The sequence below is a fragment of the Mus musculus genome, chromosome 3 (genome assembly GCF_000001635.26).
Source record: "Mus musculus strain C57BL/6J chromosome 3, GRCm38.p6 C57BL/6J".
NCBI classification, from domain to species: domain Eukaryota; kingdom Metazoa; phylum Chordata; class Mammalia; order Rodentia; family Muridae; genus Mus; species Mus musculus.
In genome coordinates, this window is record NC_000069.6 from 94,651,661 (window position 1) to 94,668,960 (window position 17,300).

Consider the following 17,300-nt stretch of genomic DNA (forward strand, 5'->3'; position numbering starts at 1 on the left):
AATCCCAGTGCTCGGGAGGCAGTTTTGAGTTCAGAAGTGAGCCTGGTATACACAGCAAGTTCCAGGACAGCTTGCGCTGTTGCACAGAGAAATCCATCTTGAAAAACTCAAAACCAAAATAAATAAATAAAACAAATGTAGAACTAACATGTTACATGTGTATGAGCCTTTAAAGCAGCATGCAACTTGAAAGCAGCCAGTCAGGAGGACCATGAAACACATGACTATACCTACAAGAAGGGTCCATATGAATAGGTGAAATACAGACAAAGCAGACAGGTAGCTGCCTGGGCTTGGGAGACTGAGGAGGATGGGAAGTGACTGCCAATGGATGAGATTTCTCTGTGAAGTGAGCAAAAGGTTCTAAAATTGCCTCAGTGATGACCACGTAACTCTGAATACACTAAAGAAAACCACAGAATTATATACCTTAAACTGGTGCATCATGTAGCACAGTTATTTAATAAGGCTTATAAAAATGGTTGAAACTCATGGCAAACTTATAATAAATCACATCCCAATTCTTAAAGTATTTATCTTTGTTTCATGTACATAAATATTTTATCTACATGTACATCTATGTAACGCATGAGTGCCTGGTGCCCAGAGGCCAGAAGGTGTCAGATCACCTGGAACTTGGGTTACAGATGTTTGAGTTCTGCCATGTGGGTACTGGAAATCAAACCACGACTTCTAGCAGAGCAGCCAGTGCTCTTAACCGAGACATCTCTTTAGCCTCTTTCAGCTCAATTTTTAACTAAAGAAAAAGTAGCCTCAGGCATAAGCTACTTCAGTTTCTGTTACAGTTACAGGAAACATCTGATCCACAGGAAAAACAAAGGCTCAGCCTATAGCAGATAAAACAAATTCCAAACCTACTATCATGTTTACCAAGAAGAAGAAAGGAGGGAGAGGAGAGAGAAGAGGAGGAGGGGAAAAAAAGCCATACGAGGTAGTATATATTGTTAACCCCATTACTTGGGAAGTAGAGGCAGGAGATCTCTGTGAGTTCAAGACTAGTCTGATCTACATAGCAAGTTCTAGGACAGCCAGGGATACACAGAGATATCTGTCTCTAAACAGAAAGAAAAAAAGAAAAAGAAGGAGAGGGAAGGGAAGGGAAGGGAAGGGAAGGGAAGGGAAGGGAAGGGAAGGGAAGGGAAGGGAAAGGAGAGAGGAGAGGAAAGAGAAGAGAGGTGAGAGGGGGAAGGGGAGGAGGAAAGAGAGGGGAGGGGAGAAGAGGAGGAGAGAGAGAGGAAGGAAGGGAAGGGAGGGAGGGAAGGTTGGAAAAAACCATAGTATATAAGGATAAGGGTAACATTGAATGATGCAGAGAGCCCAGAGTCTGCCATGCTTTGGCTTCAAGAAAAAGAGAGCTCTTGCTTTTGCTCTTTCTCCTTCCTTCCTGCTTCCTCTCTCCCCACTCCCCCCCCCCCCCCCCGCGCATGCTCTTGGCCCTTGGCTGGCCTGTACCCCCCCTTTCTCTGCCTCTATTATCCTCTTAATTCCCTCCATGCCCTGAATAAACTCTATTCTACACAAGGGAAGGGAAGGGGAGGAGAGGGGAGGGGAGGGGAGGGGAGTGGAGCAGAGGGGGGGTCCATTAACCCTCAACGTCACTGTGAAAGCTCAGCCCTGTTGACTAGCAAAGATCACTCAGCAATCCATCCTGGATCTCCCCACGGTGCCCCACTGGCAGATATTACAGGTCCTGTAATATCAGGGAAAGAGGAATAAGCAAATAAGAATAAACAAATGCCAATATGAGAAGGAATAAAAATTGACCAAAGTCAGGACAGGCGTAGTGACACATGCTTACAATCCTTGCATTTTGGAGACTGAGGCAGGAGGATCACAGCAAATCTGAGGCCATTCTGGGCTACATGAGCTCTAGGCTAGCCTTGGTACAATGTGAGACATTGCCTCAGGTGGGGTGGGGGTAGGTAGAGATAAAGACCAGGCAGTGGGTAAAGTGCTTGCTATAAAGCATGATGATAACAGAGTATAGATCCCCAGAGACTGAGAAAGACATCCTGATGTCAGCATCTGCCCTCTACATATAACCGTACTGACACACAGCATCCTCAGTTTTCCTCCACCCTAGGCTTGGGTGCCCAGATCCAGTTAGGACAATCCAGAGTACACCAGTGGCAAACAGAGAATAAAACTAACATCTGAGCACTAACCCCGTGCCAAACACTGTGTTTAATGTTGCCTGCATATTATCTTACTTAATCCTCATAATGATCTTATGAGAAGGCATGATTATTGTCTCCTCTTACATATGAGGAAACTGAGAATGAAGAAATTAATTACCAAAGTGCTCTGGCAAAGCATTTAGTCAGACTCACAGAGTTATGCAGCTTTTTTTTCTTTACTTTTAATTATTAATTTGTTTTGAGACAAGTTCTCATGTATCCCACACTGGCCTTGAACTCCCTGACTAATCTGACTGCCGGGATTACAGGCATGTGCCACTACACCCAATGTGCACAGTCTGATCCAATCCAGGGCTAGTGGATGCCAGGCAAGCAACCTAACAGCCCCAGAGTCATGCTGTCAAGCACAATCCTATTAATGGGGATCATGGGTTAACTAAAAATTCTGATTACACTGCAGTCACAAGAAAGGAATCTGTAAAAAAAAAAGGGGGGGGATATTAACCTCCCTCTAATTCCTACAATAGGAGCCAATGACTGCCTAGAACTGACAAAAACAAAGCTAAAACAGAAGGCACAGCTCTGCAGTAGAACACCTCCTTAGCATGCATGAGGCCCCAGATTCAATTCTCCATGCTTCCTGTTTCCCCAGTGGAGAATAGGTGTGGACTGGGCTGGGGTATAGCTCAATTAGAGGCTTGCCTGCCATGCCCAAAGTTCTAGTTTTGACCCGCAGCACCACATAAATCAGCCACATTGTCATATGGTTGCAACCTTAGGAATCAGGAGAAGGCAGGAAAATCAGAAGTTTAAAGATATCAACATTGGGTGTGAGGCAGCCTCAATACAAGAACTGAAGAAAAGGGGAGGAGAGGAAGGAGAGGAATGGGAGCTAACTAAATGGAGCAGCAAAAAGGTGTCTGCTGCTAGACCTGATGCCAAGACCCACATGGTAGGAGAGAATGGACTTCCCTGGCGTGTCTTTTGACTTGTACACATGTGCGTGGCATGCCTGTGCTACTGCCCCCAAGTAAACAACTGCAATTTTCAAAAGAGAAAAGAAACACGCTACTATAAGTATTTTATTTAGAAACAGAGGTTTGCACCAGAACAAACAGCCAAGATTTCAAAGTGGCCACTTCCATGTAGCAGAACTTAGAAGTAGAGAACACATACATTCCTTCAAAAAACATTTGATATTAGTTTTGTTTTTAAAATCATGTACAAGAGCAGGATGTGATGTGGCATGGTGGCCCATGCTGAAATCTGAGCACTTGGGAGGTAGAGAGGGAGCAGGAGTTTAATGTTAGCTTAGGGTACAGGAGATCTTGTCTCAAAATGCCAAAAAATAAATACACACTATGTACAAGTATTCTTTCCATTATATTATTTATTTATTTAATATGTACGGCACATTTATGTATGTATACCACATACAAGCTTGGTGCCAATGGAGGCTTAAAAAGGGCACCTGATCTCCTGGAACTGAAATTGTGGATGGTTGTTAGCTACTATGTGGATGCAGAAAATCATACCAGGGTCTCTCTGTAACAGTACCTAGTGCCTAGAACGACTGGGCCATCTCTCTATCCCTCTAACATATATTCTTTCCATTTAAAAAGTCAAAGGGAGGGAGAAAATGAGGGAGCGAAGGAGAAGGCAGGCAGAGGTCACCCACGCAGACTCCATGTGGCCATGTGCTCCTTTATACACTGCCTCCACGGTCCCCCACTGGTGACATCTGGCTTTGCTCTGGAGCATGTCATCCTTCACTAGACAATCTTCTAACCCTGCCAATCAAGGACCCCTGCCCATTCCTACTTAAGGATAATCTCAGGGGACAATGGCCCCTTTCCCTGGAATCTCAGAAGGATGGCAAAATGACCTGAACTGGCCAGAATCATCCAGAAGCAGGGATCATCCACATTACTGTCCTGGACTGCCTCGGTTCGGACCTTTTAATTGAAGCTTTCCTTTAACTTCTAGGCCCTGATCTTTTCCTTCTAGTAAACTCCTCTTTAGCTAGCTAGGTTACTTTCTGCTGTTTACTTTAGCCAAAGGAAGGTAACAGGATTGTCTAATGGGTTTGAGATTTATTTGTACTTTATATGCCAATAACTTACCAATGTCACTTTTAAACAAATACTTTTGACATTAAAATACACTTTACAACCAGATAAGGTGGTTTGCACCTTTAATCCCATTAAACATACATACAGCTGACACAAAGCTTTTGTCAGAAAGACTATCCTCGCCATCGCTCTGGCATGTTAGTTATTATTTTTTTTAAATGCTATTTCTCCTCCACTAAGGTTTTTGTTTTGAAATAAAGTCTTCCTATGTAGTCATGGCTGGCCCGAAATTTACTATGTAGACCAGGCTAGCCTCAAACTCACAGAGATCCATCAACTTCTGCCCTCCAAGTTCTGGGATTAAAGGCTTTTACCACTATGCCCAGCTTTTCCACTATGTTTTTGTTTGTTTCTTAGTAACAGGAATAAAAACAGCTGATTACGGAAGAAAAAGGCACTCCCAATAAACAAAGATAGAGTTGGGGATGTAGCTCAGTTAGACAAATGCTTGTCTGGTGTGGCCAAAGACCTGGGTTCAACTCCCAGCACCACATAAATCAGTTGAATCGTTTCCTTGCTCACAGCTTTTGCACCCTCACTGAGCATGCTCAATGGTATGAGTACATGACTGACGACATGACAGGTTCCCAGGGACTGTCCAGAGCCATAAATTTTATTTACAGGTTGGCTCAGAGGAGAAGAATCCAGGACAAAGCCTGCCTCCTGACTGACTGATTGTTTACTCTCTGCCCTTCCTCATGAGCCCAGGAATGTCTCCAAGAGTAAACCAGGCAAGGGTTATTTCACTCCTGGCTTTATAATAAAATAAGTCTCTCTATCTCCCTCTTTTGTTTTTTTCCCAAGACATGGTTTCTCTGTGTAGCCTTGGCTGTCCTGGAACTCACTCTGTAGACCAGGCTGGCCTCAAACTCAGAAATCCACCTGCCTCTGCCTCCCAAGTGCTGGGATTAAAGGTGTGCGCCACCACCGCCCAGCCATAAAATAAGTCACAAGTCTAGTCTGTCTCCCCTCTGACATATTGCTATTTTCTACCTCTGCTTTCTGTCCCAACAAACAAGAAAGAAAAGCATCAAGGGACAGCAACGGGTGACATATCCTTCTCTGTACTGCCAGGATTGTGGTTTTAAAGATCCTTCTTCTATATGAGGTGGGTCTTTTTTCTACGTCTAAAAGAAGCTCATGGGTCTAGAGAGATGGCTCAGTGGTTAAGAGAACTGTCTGCTCTTCCAGAGGTTCTGAGTTCAATTCCCAGCAAACACATGGTGGCTTACAACCATATGTAATGGGATCTGACGCCTTCTTCTGATGTGTTTGAGGACAGCTACAGTGTATGCATAAAAATACAATAAATGATTCTTCTTCCTCTTTCTTTTTTTTTAAAGCCCATGACCCCTTTTATTCATTCCATGTTCTTTCCCTGACTCAACCATTCCAAAGCACCAAGAGCATGGAGCACTTGAGGCTGGGACAATAGGATATGACTAGTTGTTGGCTGGACTTTGGTTTTGTTTATCTGATTTGGTCAACCTCTCTTACCTGGGGTAGGCTGGGGGGTGGGCTGGGCTTTGGGCAATGTCAAAACTTGTAATGTGAAAGAAACCTCCATATTTCTAGGCAAAAATGTCGAAGGAGACAGTGAACAGACTTCAATGATCAGCTGTACTCTGAACTTCAAATGAGCACCCATTCTACAACAATTCTTTGAAGAGCCATAATCCAGCTGTAGCTGGGTTAGCTTTGCCTCAAGGACATGCTGAGACAGGCAGGCGCATAGGAATCAGATGGGGGGGGTGGGGGCGCAAACTCCCCATCACTTTGGCTCTCATTTCATTCTCCACAACAACTTGGAAATAAATTAATTAGCACAGATCTATGGAGTATTTGGATCCCCCAGCAACGACTAGAAACATGCAGCATCAAATTACAGGCCTTTCCCTCTGGAGAGAAAAAAAAATATGTGGTCAGTTGAGGGTGGCATAAAGGGAGTGAGGGAGTGAGGAGGGCATAAAGGGAGCAGGGCAGACTGGATTGCACTGGAGAATGCCCCCTCTCTCTCCCTAACCCACTCCAGGTGGGTTCAGTTCTCCACTGGAGTTCCGCAGCATCCCCTTATTCCCCTACAGGGACTTGGCATCTGGACATGAAAGCAAAACCAAGGAAGCTACTGGCTGGCTGAAAGGGGGTTGGGGACCAGAAAAGCAAGATTTAAAAAAAAAAAAAAAGGAGAAATCCAAAAGAGGTGACCGTCGAGCGGAGAGCTCCATAAATCCTCTGGGCGAAAGGTAGAATCTGGTACCAATTCCGTAGTTGTCTGAGACCTATCCCGCCCACTCATGCTCTCCCCTCTCTCCTAGGATTCGACCCTCTGCCCCCTTTCCTAGTAAAAGGATCGCCATCACAGAAGTCTTTGAAGGGGTTCTGAGGCCATCGGGAAACGCGAAAAGGCGTAACCCACCTGGGCCGGCGCAACGTCCGAAACAGCGCAGGGATCCGGTCCCTCGAGCGTCTTCCACGACCCAATCTAGCTGCCCACGAGACGCCTGAGTAACGCGCCCCATGCCCGAGCCGGGGCTACAGTGTCCGCGCCAAGGACAGGACCTCCCCAGCCCTGGAGCTGCCAGTGTTTCGTCCTGTGCTTCCCACTCCACAGTCCGCCACAGGGCAAAGGAAAAAGCCCACGGAGCGACGCGGGGCTGACCGCACTGAGCCCGGCGTCAGGTGAAATGGGCTACCTGAGCCTGAGGCACGCGAGCGGCGGAGCTGGAAAGCCACTGTGCCTGAGTGGGAAGGCGGGGTGAAGGTGACGACCTACCGCGGTCTGGCTCTCCGGGTGCACGTCCACCAAGGTACACCAGTTCCGCGTCCCGTTCATCTTCACGCGGAGGTCGTATGAGCTTCCTCAACTCCGAGGTCCCGGGGAAACTAGGCCGGCAGGCGGGTGCGCGCGCGGAACCGCCCCCTAGTATAGGCGCGTCGGGGGCGGGGCTGAAGATGGGCCACGCCCAGGGCGGTATTTATCAATGAGGTAGAGCGGAAGCGAGAGGTGGGCGGTGCCAAGAGGCTTCAGGACTCGCCTACCCGTGCTATGGACGATTTACGTAAAGGTGAGGCTTGGGAGTGAAGGTCGGGTGACCGCTTAGGAATTTTACTAAGGGTACGACAAGGTATCTTGTGGTATCTCATTGGTCTTTTTCCTTTCAGTTTTCCAGGTTCGGTGCGGGAAAGAATCGGTCTGGTCGTCTGAGTTGGGGCTTGCACAAGCTTCTGTGGTCTTTCCTGAAATGTAAGCCAGCCTGTAGGCTTTTTAGAGCTGAGTACATCTTTCCTCAGAGTTCTACCACACAGGTAGAAAGGCAGGCACCAAAGACCAGCTCACTCGGACTAGTCTAAGCCAGTCTGGCAGGTGCTTTTTCCTGGCAAGTAGCCCAGGTCGAAGTCAAAGCCAGCTAAGCTCTGGGTGGGGCTTGCTTTGCAGAAACTAGACTTATATGGTAGGGAGAGGCGGGACACATGACCTTAAAAGGAATTTGCACCCTAGAGAAAGAGTCTTAGTGGCACCAAAGGCAGTTGCTTCCCAAGCTTAGGCTGGGATCTTGAGGGCTGACCTCTGGTAGAAGGCTATCTCACTGTGTGATGGTCACAGGGACAGCAGGCGCGGTGTGTAAGGTCTAATCCGATTGAATAGGCAGTACCACTAGAGGTAGCAATTCGTTTTGGTGAACATCTAGGTCCTTAAAGTGTTAGGGTGGGTGTGGGGAAACGAGGTGGGCGGGGACTAGACTGGACTCTGAGTCACTTGCCAGTGATGAATGGATACAAAGCTCTGTCTATACCTGGAAGATAATCACTAGGGACATCAGTGACCAGAATAGGAGAAAAACTCAATTCTGGTCCTTTCTCTATCCTCAAAAAAGGCATTTGTGGTTCTTTGACTGGGAAAGCCCCCCCCCCCCCCACCAGGCTCGGTCATTTGAATACCTGGTTTCCAGTTGGAGGTACTAATTGGGGGATTGCGGAAATGTAGTTTCGCTGGACAACCAAGTCACTGGGGCAGGCTTTGAGAGTTCAAAGACTCCCACCATTCCTACTTTGCTCTCTGCTTCCTGCTTGTGGTTTGAGATCTCAGCTATCACCTTTCTACCATGATGGCGATGACCTCTTACCCCTCTGGAACTGTAGGCTCAAATACACACCTCTTTATTTAACCTGTCTTGACTGTTGTTTTCTATTACAGCAGCAGACAAGTAACTCATACAGCACTCTGTATAAGCTATTCCCAGAGCTTCTTAGGACAGGATGGTTCTACTACAAGTAGTCTGTTTCCTAGATGCCTGATCAGCCACAAGAGACCTCTAAAAAATGAGCTAAAGCCTCATTTTAATGTACAGTTTCAAGGACTCTTGGAATAGGATCTACTTGGCAGGGAAAGGTGCCTGTGGCCAAGCCTCCTGACCACTTGTGTTCAATCCCAGGATTCACACTGTGGAAAATGAGAAAAGATGTTCTATCTCAAAAGTTGTTTTCTGACCTCTACAAATGTAGTATTCACATGTGTACACACACACACACACACACACACACACACACACACACGTTAAAAAAAAGAGAGAAAAGAAAAAAAAACTTTTGGAGTAGGCCTTCAAATTAACCAGAAAAATGAAGACAAGAATTTCATATAGATATGCCATTTTTAATATTTAATTTAAAATTAAACCAAGGCTGGATTGGGAGAAAATATCTGATCTGCAGAATATCTTCTTTTAAATCATGATATAGAAGTCATTGATGAGACCAGAACTTACTTTGGAGATAAGAGGCAAACCATCCCCATTACCTTCACCCACAAGAGCTTGGCATGCCCCAAAACTCAAAGGAGGAATATATTCTCCATGACCCCTTCCCATCTCTACTGAGAGTCAGCTTCCAACCCCAGGCGAGGCTCTGAAACAGGGCCCACTTCTTGAGAAAAGCAAGGATCTGTTGGTTCCCACAGAAGCTGGGCACATCCGAGAAGCCATAAGGAGGCCACAGGGACTAGATGTTTGAACTTTAGAACCTGTATCAACAGTTGCCATGGTTCCCAGGTACAACCACCTTATGGTAGCATCCTCAGTCACAGAGGGCAAGGAAGATGGAAACCCTGGGCAGAACCAGTCCCCACCACCTTACCAGGCCTTTCAAAGCCCTTCTCCCAGGGGCTGCTTGGCAGAGCAGCCTGTAGCTGCTCAGTCACTGGGGTAGGAGGACAGGCTGAGGGCCCCCAATGAGGAAAGGCTGGTCTTTGGAGAGGTATGAATGTGCAGGTTTATAAAAGGCAAGAATAGCATCCTCATCCATCTCACACTGGTAAGGCACTGAGAGTAAAGCAGCAAGGCAGGGATGGAAAAGAAAGACACACGATCTCCTGGACCCAGTGACTGGGGGAAAACAAAAATATTGCAACTGAAGAGATGCTAGGACCAATGACTGTGCAAAAAGAAGTATCTGAGAAGTGGGTAGCGCCACGCCTGCATGTCCATTACCCATAATGTTCCCTCCCTGCTCCAGAGTGGGAGGGAAAACAGTTGTGGGGATCCAGGGAGCAGAACAACATTGGGTATTTCCCTGAGCCATATGGTTAAATATTAAAGAAATAAAGCTTTACATACATGGCAATATCCATCCCTTCCTGTCCTTCACAGTTCCAGTCAGTGTATATTCTGACCATTAGTCCCACTGTAAGGGATGATGGAGAGGTCCTATAGGAAGGACTGACTCAGCAGGACTAAACACCCACTCCTCCAGTGAAAAGAACAAGTGCACCCATCCGCTCATTGCCAATGTTTATCACCATCACTCTGACCCGTACCAGTCTTAAGTCTGAATTGGATCACTTGTAGAAAAAAAAAAAAAAAAAAAAAAGACTCCGAAGCAGGCAAGACAGAGCAGAGCAGAGCAGGGCTGGCTGGGATAGGCTTGACCACAAGCCCGTTTGTGGTCCTGAGCAGAGCCTGAGCTAACATGAGCTAGTCTGCAGGTTGCTCTCAGTAAGCAGTGATGCAATGGATGAGGGGTCGTAGACGTTGTCAAACTCCTCATCAGAGCTCAGCCCCTCTTGTTTGAGGGCTGACTCAGCAGCTGAGCGGGAAGCTTTCCGCCTGAGTCAGAGAGAAAAGGAACAGACTGAGACAATCACACTTTCGTACTAAAGAAGTCATTCTTCTAAGACCTAATACTACTCACATGGTCTCCTGCTAGTCAGGGACCTAGGAAGATAAAGTGAAGGACAGAGGCTAAGATACTAAGAACTAACCATACTGACTTCTAGGCAGGATAAGGTACTACATATTTCCCCAGCTTGGGAGGGACCACTCCCTACTCCCCAAGAGCGCGGTGCAGAAGGGGGTACAGAAGGGCTGCCATATCATACCAGGCATCCTTTTCCAAGGATTTGATCCGGGCTTGGAGCTGTTCATTGACCTCATGCTGTTCCTCCAGTTCCCGCTGTGCCTTCTTCCTCAGGCTGTCCAGCCGCTCAATTTCCTCTTCTGCTTCATCCACCTGCCGCTTCAAAGCCTTCACCCTCAGGGTTAGCTAAGCAGAGTACCATGTCCGCACATTACAAAAGCATCAACTACCAAGGGATGGGACCTCCCTTGCAATGACTCTCAGACAATCCATATACTCTCCCACCTCCCCAACTCGCACTGTAACCTTGTGTAAATTCTCCAATCTCAGGGAAATTTCTGAGAAGGGTTAGGGAGCTGAGAAGATAGTGCAGACAATGAAATGTGTGCCATGCAAGCATAGAATCTAAGTTCAATCTCCCTAGGGTACACTAGCCAGCCAGACAACCTTAACCTATTTGGCTATTTGGCAAATTCCAAAATTTTTTTGAGACTTTGCCTCAAAAAAAAAAAAAAAAAAGGCTGGAATATGCTGAGGGATAACACCCAAGGTTGTCCTCCAGCCTCTAAACACATGTGCACATTTGTACATGTGCACACACATATGCACCCCACACAAGCACAACATGAAAGCTATTCAATGAAGTAATGAACATAGAACACTTAGAGAAACCAGCACACTCAATAGAGGTCATGACTACTCTTGAGCTAATCTTGGTCCTTCCAAAAGCAAAATGTAAGTGTGGAAGACTTATGGGGGATGGTGGCCTCCCCTGGCCTAAGAGAACCCTGGGTGTCATGTCGTCACCTGGTCCTTCTGGTCGTTGACATGCTGCCATTCATCATCAATCTGGATGGAGAGCTCCTTAACCCTCCGTTCTAGTTTGCGATTGGTGGACTGCAGAACTGTCTTCTCTCTAAGAGAGAGAAGGAAGGCAAGGGCGCTCTATGGCTGTTGCTATTGCTAAGGAAGTCTTTACTTAGCACTGTACTGCCTCCAAAGACATCTCTGTCCTGAGCTTCACCAGTAGATGGGGAAGATCCAGGAAGACAGAAGCCATTCACACCCCAGAATTTCCACAGCTCTACTCTCTATCAAGACCAAGAGGGACTCCCCGAAGATGAGGCCAGGTTGGCCAGATGTGAGATGGAGGACAGAGGAAGACCCAGAGAAGAAAAGCCCAGAGGATGAAAGGGAGGGTGAGAGGTCTGGGTGACAGGTTCATATCACCTCTCTTCAGCTTGCAGTCGCTCTTGCAGCAGCTGATTCTGGGACTCAAGCTGGGAGAGGCTAGGGCTGGGTTTCTGGAAGCCCTCGGAACTGGCCAACCGGGTCTTCAAATCCTTGTTCTGTGAGAGACAGGAAGATCCCATGGTTAACGCGCAGGTTGGTCCTCTGACTGGTCCCCTGACTCTATTCCCAAGACTCCTTTTCACCTGTCTCTCCAAGGAGATTTTGTCACACTCCAAGTCCTGTCGAGCAGATCTCTCCTGCATGAGCTCTGTCCTCAGTTGATCCACCTGTTAGGGATGGGCGAAGGGAATCAAACTTGGAAAAGACAAAGGCTAAACCAGCAAAGTGGATCGGCAGAAGCAGATTCCTGACGGACACTCTGAACCCCGAGTCTCCCGAGTTCTCAGGTAACTAAGAACTCTCAACCTAGAATCCAGCATTCCTCTCTCAGGGTTCCCTGGCCTAACTAGATTTGAGAAAGCCATTCCCACTGCCATGAAGCTGCCTCACGATGATGGACTGTATCCCTGTAAATCAGTTAGATTTCCAGCAAGAGGCCCTGAAAGGCTGCCGCACAATCTGTGAAAGTGAAGCTTAAGTTGCACTGAAGACCCGAAAATGTCTAAAGTACTGGGAACATGTGGGACATTTGCAGTAGAAAGATGGAGGTAGCCAGAGGAGCTGGTGAGAGAAGGATGCGTGCTGCAAGTAGCAGATCTTGAGACTATTAGAGCCAGATGATGTCACCATGAGACTTGGATTCCAGACGTGGGCGTGGAGCTTACAATTAAAAGACTGCTTTGAGGCTCAGAAGAGATTTTGAACTCTGGACTTCTGAATAGGGGCTTTGGAAATTGGACTGAATGCATTTTGCATTATGATAGGGATAGGGATATGGGAAGAGAGACAAGGGATGAACTACTATAAATTAAAGTGTACAATGTCTGCAAGTTTGCCATGGTGGTGCACCCCTTAAACCCAGTACTTGGAGGCAAGCAAAGGCGATCAGATCTCTGTGAGTTTAAGGCCAGCCTGCTCTACATAGCATGTTCCAAGGTCAACCAGACCTATAGAGAGACCAAGTCTCAAAAACAACAACAACAAAACATAAAAAGTGATTGGGTGTCAAGGTAAAAGAAGAGATTAGAGCTATTCAAATGGGAGGGGCCATGTAAAAAAAGGCTCTGGAAACTCCACAGCCAGCACTCCTGAATTCAAAGTCCTCAGTAGGGTTAGAGCAGCCGAGGCCACCGGGACCCTTTCCCCAGACTCCCGTTCTTGGCTTCCTTCCTCCAGTCTACCTTTTCCAAAGCAGAAGAGAGCCTGAAGCAGACCCTGCCTTGCCAGAACTGTCCAGGTTATGGATCACAGGAGAGCTAAGGTGTCTTTGACAGAGCTGGGGTGTTAAGTGAGAAGGCACAGTGAGGGGTCAGGAGGAGTCACCTGATCCCGGCCACGGTTCACCCGATCTGTTAACAGTTCCACAGTGTTCTTTTCTTCATCTAACTCCGCTTCCAGCCGCGAGACTTTCTCCTGTGGCAGGAGAACAAAAGGTCAATTCTGTCTTTAATTCTGCACCCTAGAATGGCAAACCCAGACCAAAGCCTCATCAAAACTTCAGCCCCACAGACTCTTCTCGCTGGTACTTTCCAGAACCCTTCTGGTCCTTGCTCCAGCTTGCTCAGTGCTGCCATGGAGCCAGCGCCCTCTGCTGACCAGGAAGGCAAACCCTAGAAGCTATTTCTTCTGGGAGAACTATCTCCCTAATGGAAAACCTCAAAGTAAAATTTCAGTCTCCCAGCAGAAGCCAAGATGGAAGGGCTCAGGCAGCATTTCCAAAATGTGGAGCACATTCAAGCCACACAGTACCAGGTAGAAGCTAAGAGCATAGATTTTAGCCAACCACCTAGGCCTGAAAATCAGACCTACCGCTTTCTAGTACTAGACTCACTTCACTGGAAAGTTAATTATCTCTGTGCCTCAGTTTTCCTTATCTGTAAAATGGCGACGAGACTATCTACCTCACAGGGTGACACAGAGGATGAGATGAGTCTTACATGCCACACCCACAGTGCAATATACCCTTGTTGCTATTATTCTCACTTCCAAGTTCAGCAAATTGAAGACTACCATTCACTCTGAGGGAGGAAAGCCACTCCTCAGTTCTAGATAGCATGCAGAACTCAGGTCTAGAAGGTCAGTGCTACCACTGTCCAAATGCAACAGAGGACAAAAATCAAAAATTTTCAGGACATCTATAAATTTCTTAGTATCTGCATTTAGTTCACAATTGCTAAAACACTGTAACCAAGTAAAACCATCAGTTGTGGCTTCTCTAATTTTGTTCTCTAGTACAGAGAAAGGCTTGGAATAAATTGGCTCCTTTCCCCACTTCAGTCTCACCTGTGCCAGAGCCCTTTGTCCCTACCTAACCTGTCCAGCGGCTTTACCTCTAGGCTCTTCAGCTGTCGAGCCTTGTCGTCCTGGAAGCGTTTCTTGCTCTCAGCCTCTTGCTCTAGCCCCTGCAGTAGCTGGGCCAGCAGCTCTTTGTCCAGCCTGGCTGTGTCCCGCTCAGCCTGGGATGTCTGCAGGGCTTGCCGCAGCCTTTGCAGCTGGACCCAAAGATAACACACAACAGCTCAGCCTAATTGAAATATGGGGGATGGGTGTGCTCTGCCCGAGGGGAGAAATACTTCACTACTGACACACTTTAGAGCCAGGCTGGGACCAAAGCTTAATGGCAAAGTATTGACAGAAGAGTCACTTTTAGTTTGTTTTCTTTATTGTCTTAAAACTTGAGGGCAGGCATAACTATGCCTATTTAGAGAGTTTTTAAGACTATTAATCCTTTCAGGCCTTAACTCCCAGCATTAGCAGGTAGAGATCAAAGAGATCTCTGTGAGTTCAAAGCCAGCCATAGTTAAGACCCTACCTCAAAGCAAACAAACAAAAAAATATCTACTGGCTCTAGATCCCAAATTAATATCTAAGTAATATGAGATGATGTTTAGAATTAAGATTTTTCAACATCTCAGCGTAGCAGTGGCAGTGCATGCCTTTAATCCCAGCACTCGGGAGACAGGCACACAATCTCTGATTTCTAGGACAGTCAGAGTTACAGAGAAATCCTGTCTCAAAAAAGCAGGGAAAAAAATCAAAAAAGATTTTTAAAAATCATTCTGGGTGACTTTAATGTGCAGCAGAGGTTGAAAGCCACTGCTCTAGAGAGGGATGCTGCTCTAGAGAGGGATGCTGCTCTAGAGAGGGATGCTGCTCTAGAGAGGGATGCTGCTCTAGAGAGGGATGCTGCTCTAGAGAGGGATGCTGCTCTAGAGAGGGATGCTGCTCTAGAGAGGGATGCTGCTCTAGAGAGGGATGCTGCTCTAGAGAGGGATGCTGTTCTAGAGAGGGATGCTGCTCTAGAAAAGGATGCCGTTCTAGAGAGGGATGCTACTCTAGAGATGGATGCCCTCATCTGTTGTTCCACATTGAGTCTGGGGCCTAGCATTCCAGCCATAGGTTCAGTGAGAAGGCAAAGACTTTCAAAGCCATGGACAGGCTCCTGTTGTCTACGTTCCTACCTCATCCTGCAGCCAGCTCAGCCCCCCTGAATTCTTTTCAGCCTCACTGGCCCAATCCTTGGCCTGACGCTTGGCATCGGCTACTTCCTTCCGGGCCTTTTCCTTGTAATCTTCCATCTGAGCCTGGAGCTGCTGCAGGGCTAGCTTGGAGTCATCCCCAATCTGCTCCAGCTAAAACGCAGAGGAAAAAGGTTTCTGTCAGCACTGCACCTCTGTAACAAATGTTCAGTCCCTTCTCTAGACCCAGCTTCCAAGAGTCTCCCAAGAGCTTCCATTCTGCCAAGCAGCTCTCTCTAGCTTGCCTGGTCTAGATCCCTGGAATGGCTAATCGTTATATATTCAAATTCTGGACGTTGGAGTTTTAGCCCTTACTTATCATCTCTGATCTCATTTTTCTGTCTATAAAATGAGATAATAACAGCACCTACATTGCTGAGTTGATACTGAATTATGTTAATGATTTAAAATACCTATAAAGTAGCTGATACTAAGTAAATCTTCAATGACCACATTTCTGCAAACTCAAGTTATAAGATATACTACTAAGATAAAAATCTGCCGACTAAACTACCACCTACCCTCAGTTACTGTGTCTCTTTGGCTCTTCCTGCAATTTAAATCTTTACTAATGCCAGAAACCTGGGATGGGGAGTCTCTGAGGAGTCTATTCAAGTGACTTCAGCTGAGACGCCTAGCAGAAGGGGATACAGAGCCTGAAGTAGCCACATCCTATAGCCAGGCAGGACTCTCATTGGAAGGATAAGAACATCAACCCACCCACAAAACCTTCCACCCAAAATATGTCCTGCCTATAAGAAATCCAAGGACAAAGATGGAGCAGAAACTGAGAGAATGATCAATCAATGAGGGGCCCATCTTGAGACCCATACCATGGGCAAGCACCAATCCCTGACAGTATTAATGATACTCTGTCTTGCTTGTAGACAGGAGCCTAGCATAACTGTCCTCTCAGAGGCTCCACCCAGCAGCTGACCAAAACAGATGCAAATACCCATAGACAAACATTAGATGAAGTCCACAAAGGGACTCTTATGGAAGAGTTGGGGGAAGGACTGAGGAACCCAGAGGAGATAGGGACTCCCAATAGAATCAATTAACTTGTACCCTTGGGGGCACCCAGAGACTGACCAACCAAAGAGCATACATAGGCTTCTCCCCACCACAAACATATGCAGCAGATGTGCAACTTGGTCTTTATGTGGGTCCCCCAACAACTGGAGCCAGGGTTCACCCTGACTTTTTCCCCTGCCTGTAGATCCTTACTAGACTGCCTTGTATAGTTTCAGTGGGAGAGGATGTGTCTAGTCCTGCAGTGATTTGAGGTGCCAGGGTGGGTTGGTATCCAGGGGAGACCTCCCCCTCTTCCCTCTTCTCAGAAGAAGGGATGGCAGAAGGGGCTGTGTGAGAGGAGCCCTAGGAGGAGAGATGGGGCTGCCATCAGGATTGAAGTGAATAAATAAATTAATGAATGCAAAAAAGAGTACATACTGCTCTTCCAGGACCTGAGTTCAGTTTCTAGCACTCATATCGGGCAGCTCAAAACTGCCTGTAACTCTAGCTCCGGGGAGCTTGATGTCCTCTTCTGACCTCCTGGGGTACCGTACTCACTCATATGCACACATATAAGCCCCCACATAGACAGATATATCATAAGGACCAAGCATGGTGGCACATGCCCTTCCTTAATCTCAGCACATGGGAGGCAGAGGCAGGTGGATCTCTGTAAATTCAAAGCCAGGCTGTGGTCTATATAGTGACTTCTAGGACAGTCAAGGTTACACAGAGAAGCCCTGTCTCAGAAAAAACAAACAAACAAACAAACAAAC

The 17,300-nt window shown here is 46.9% G+C and overlaps 1 protein-coding gene and 1 pseudogene across 4 annotated transcripts in view; both read right to left on the minus strand.

The window, feature by feature from the left end:
* The window catches only part of Tuft1 (tuftelin 1), a 46,120-nt gene extending 38,908 nt beyond the window's left edge, over positions 1 to 7,212 (minus strand). For 2 of the 3 annotated variants that reach the window (NM_001293728.1, NM_011656.3), the window contains exon 1: positions 7,065 to 7,212. In NM_001293728.1, coding sequence (NP_001280657.1) covers positions 7,065 to 7,124 — 60 coding nt within the window. In that variant the 5' untranslated portion in view covers positions 7,125 to 7,212. The other variant, XM_006501307.2, reaches the window with a different exon arrangement.
* A 1,716-nt stretch (positions 7,213 to 8,928) lies between these two features.
* BC021767 (cDNA sequence BC021767) lies at positions 8,929 to 15,492 on the minus strand (annotated as a pseudogene). The gene is made up of 8 exons (NR_033629.1): positions 15,454 to 15,492; positions 14,323 to 14,484; positions 13,316 to 13,405; positions 12,076 to 12,159; positions 11,870 to 11,988; positions 11,447 to 11,555; positions 10,662 to 10,825; positions 8,929 to 10,389 (listed from the first exon to the last, which is right to left on the minus strand). The product of NR_033629.1 is annotated as a cDNA sequence BC021767 (transcript).
* Positions 15,493 to 17,300: the final 1,808 nt, after the last annotated feature.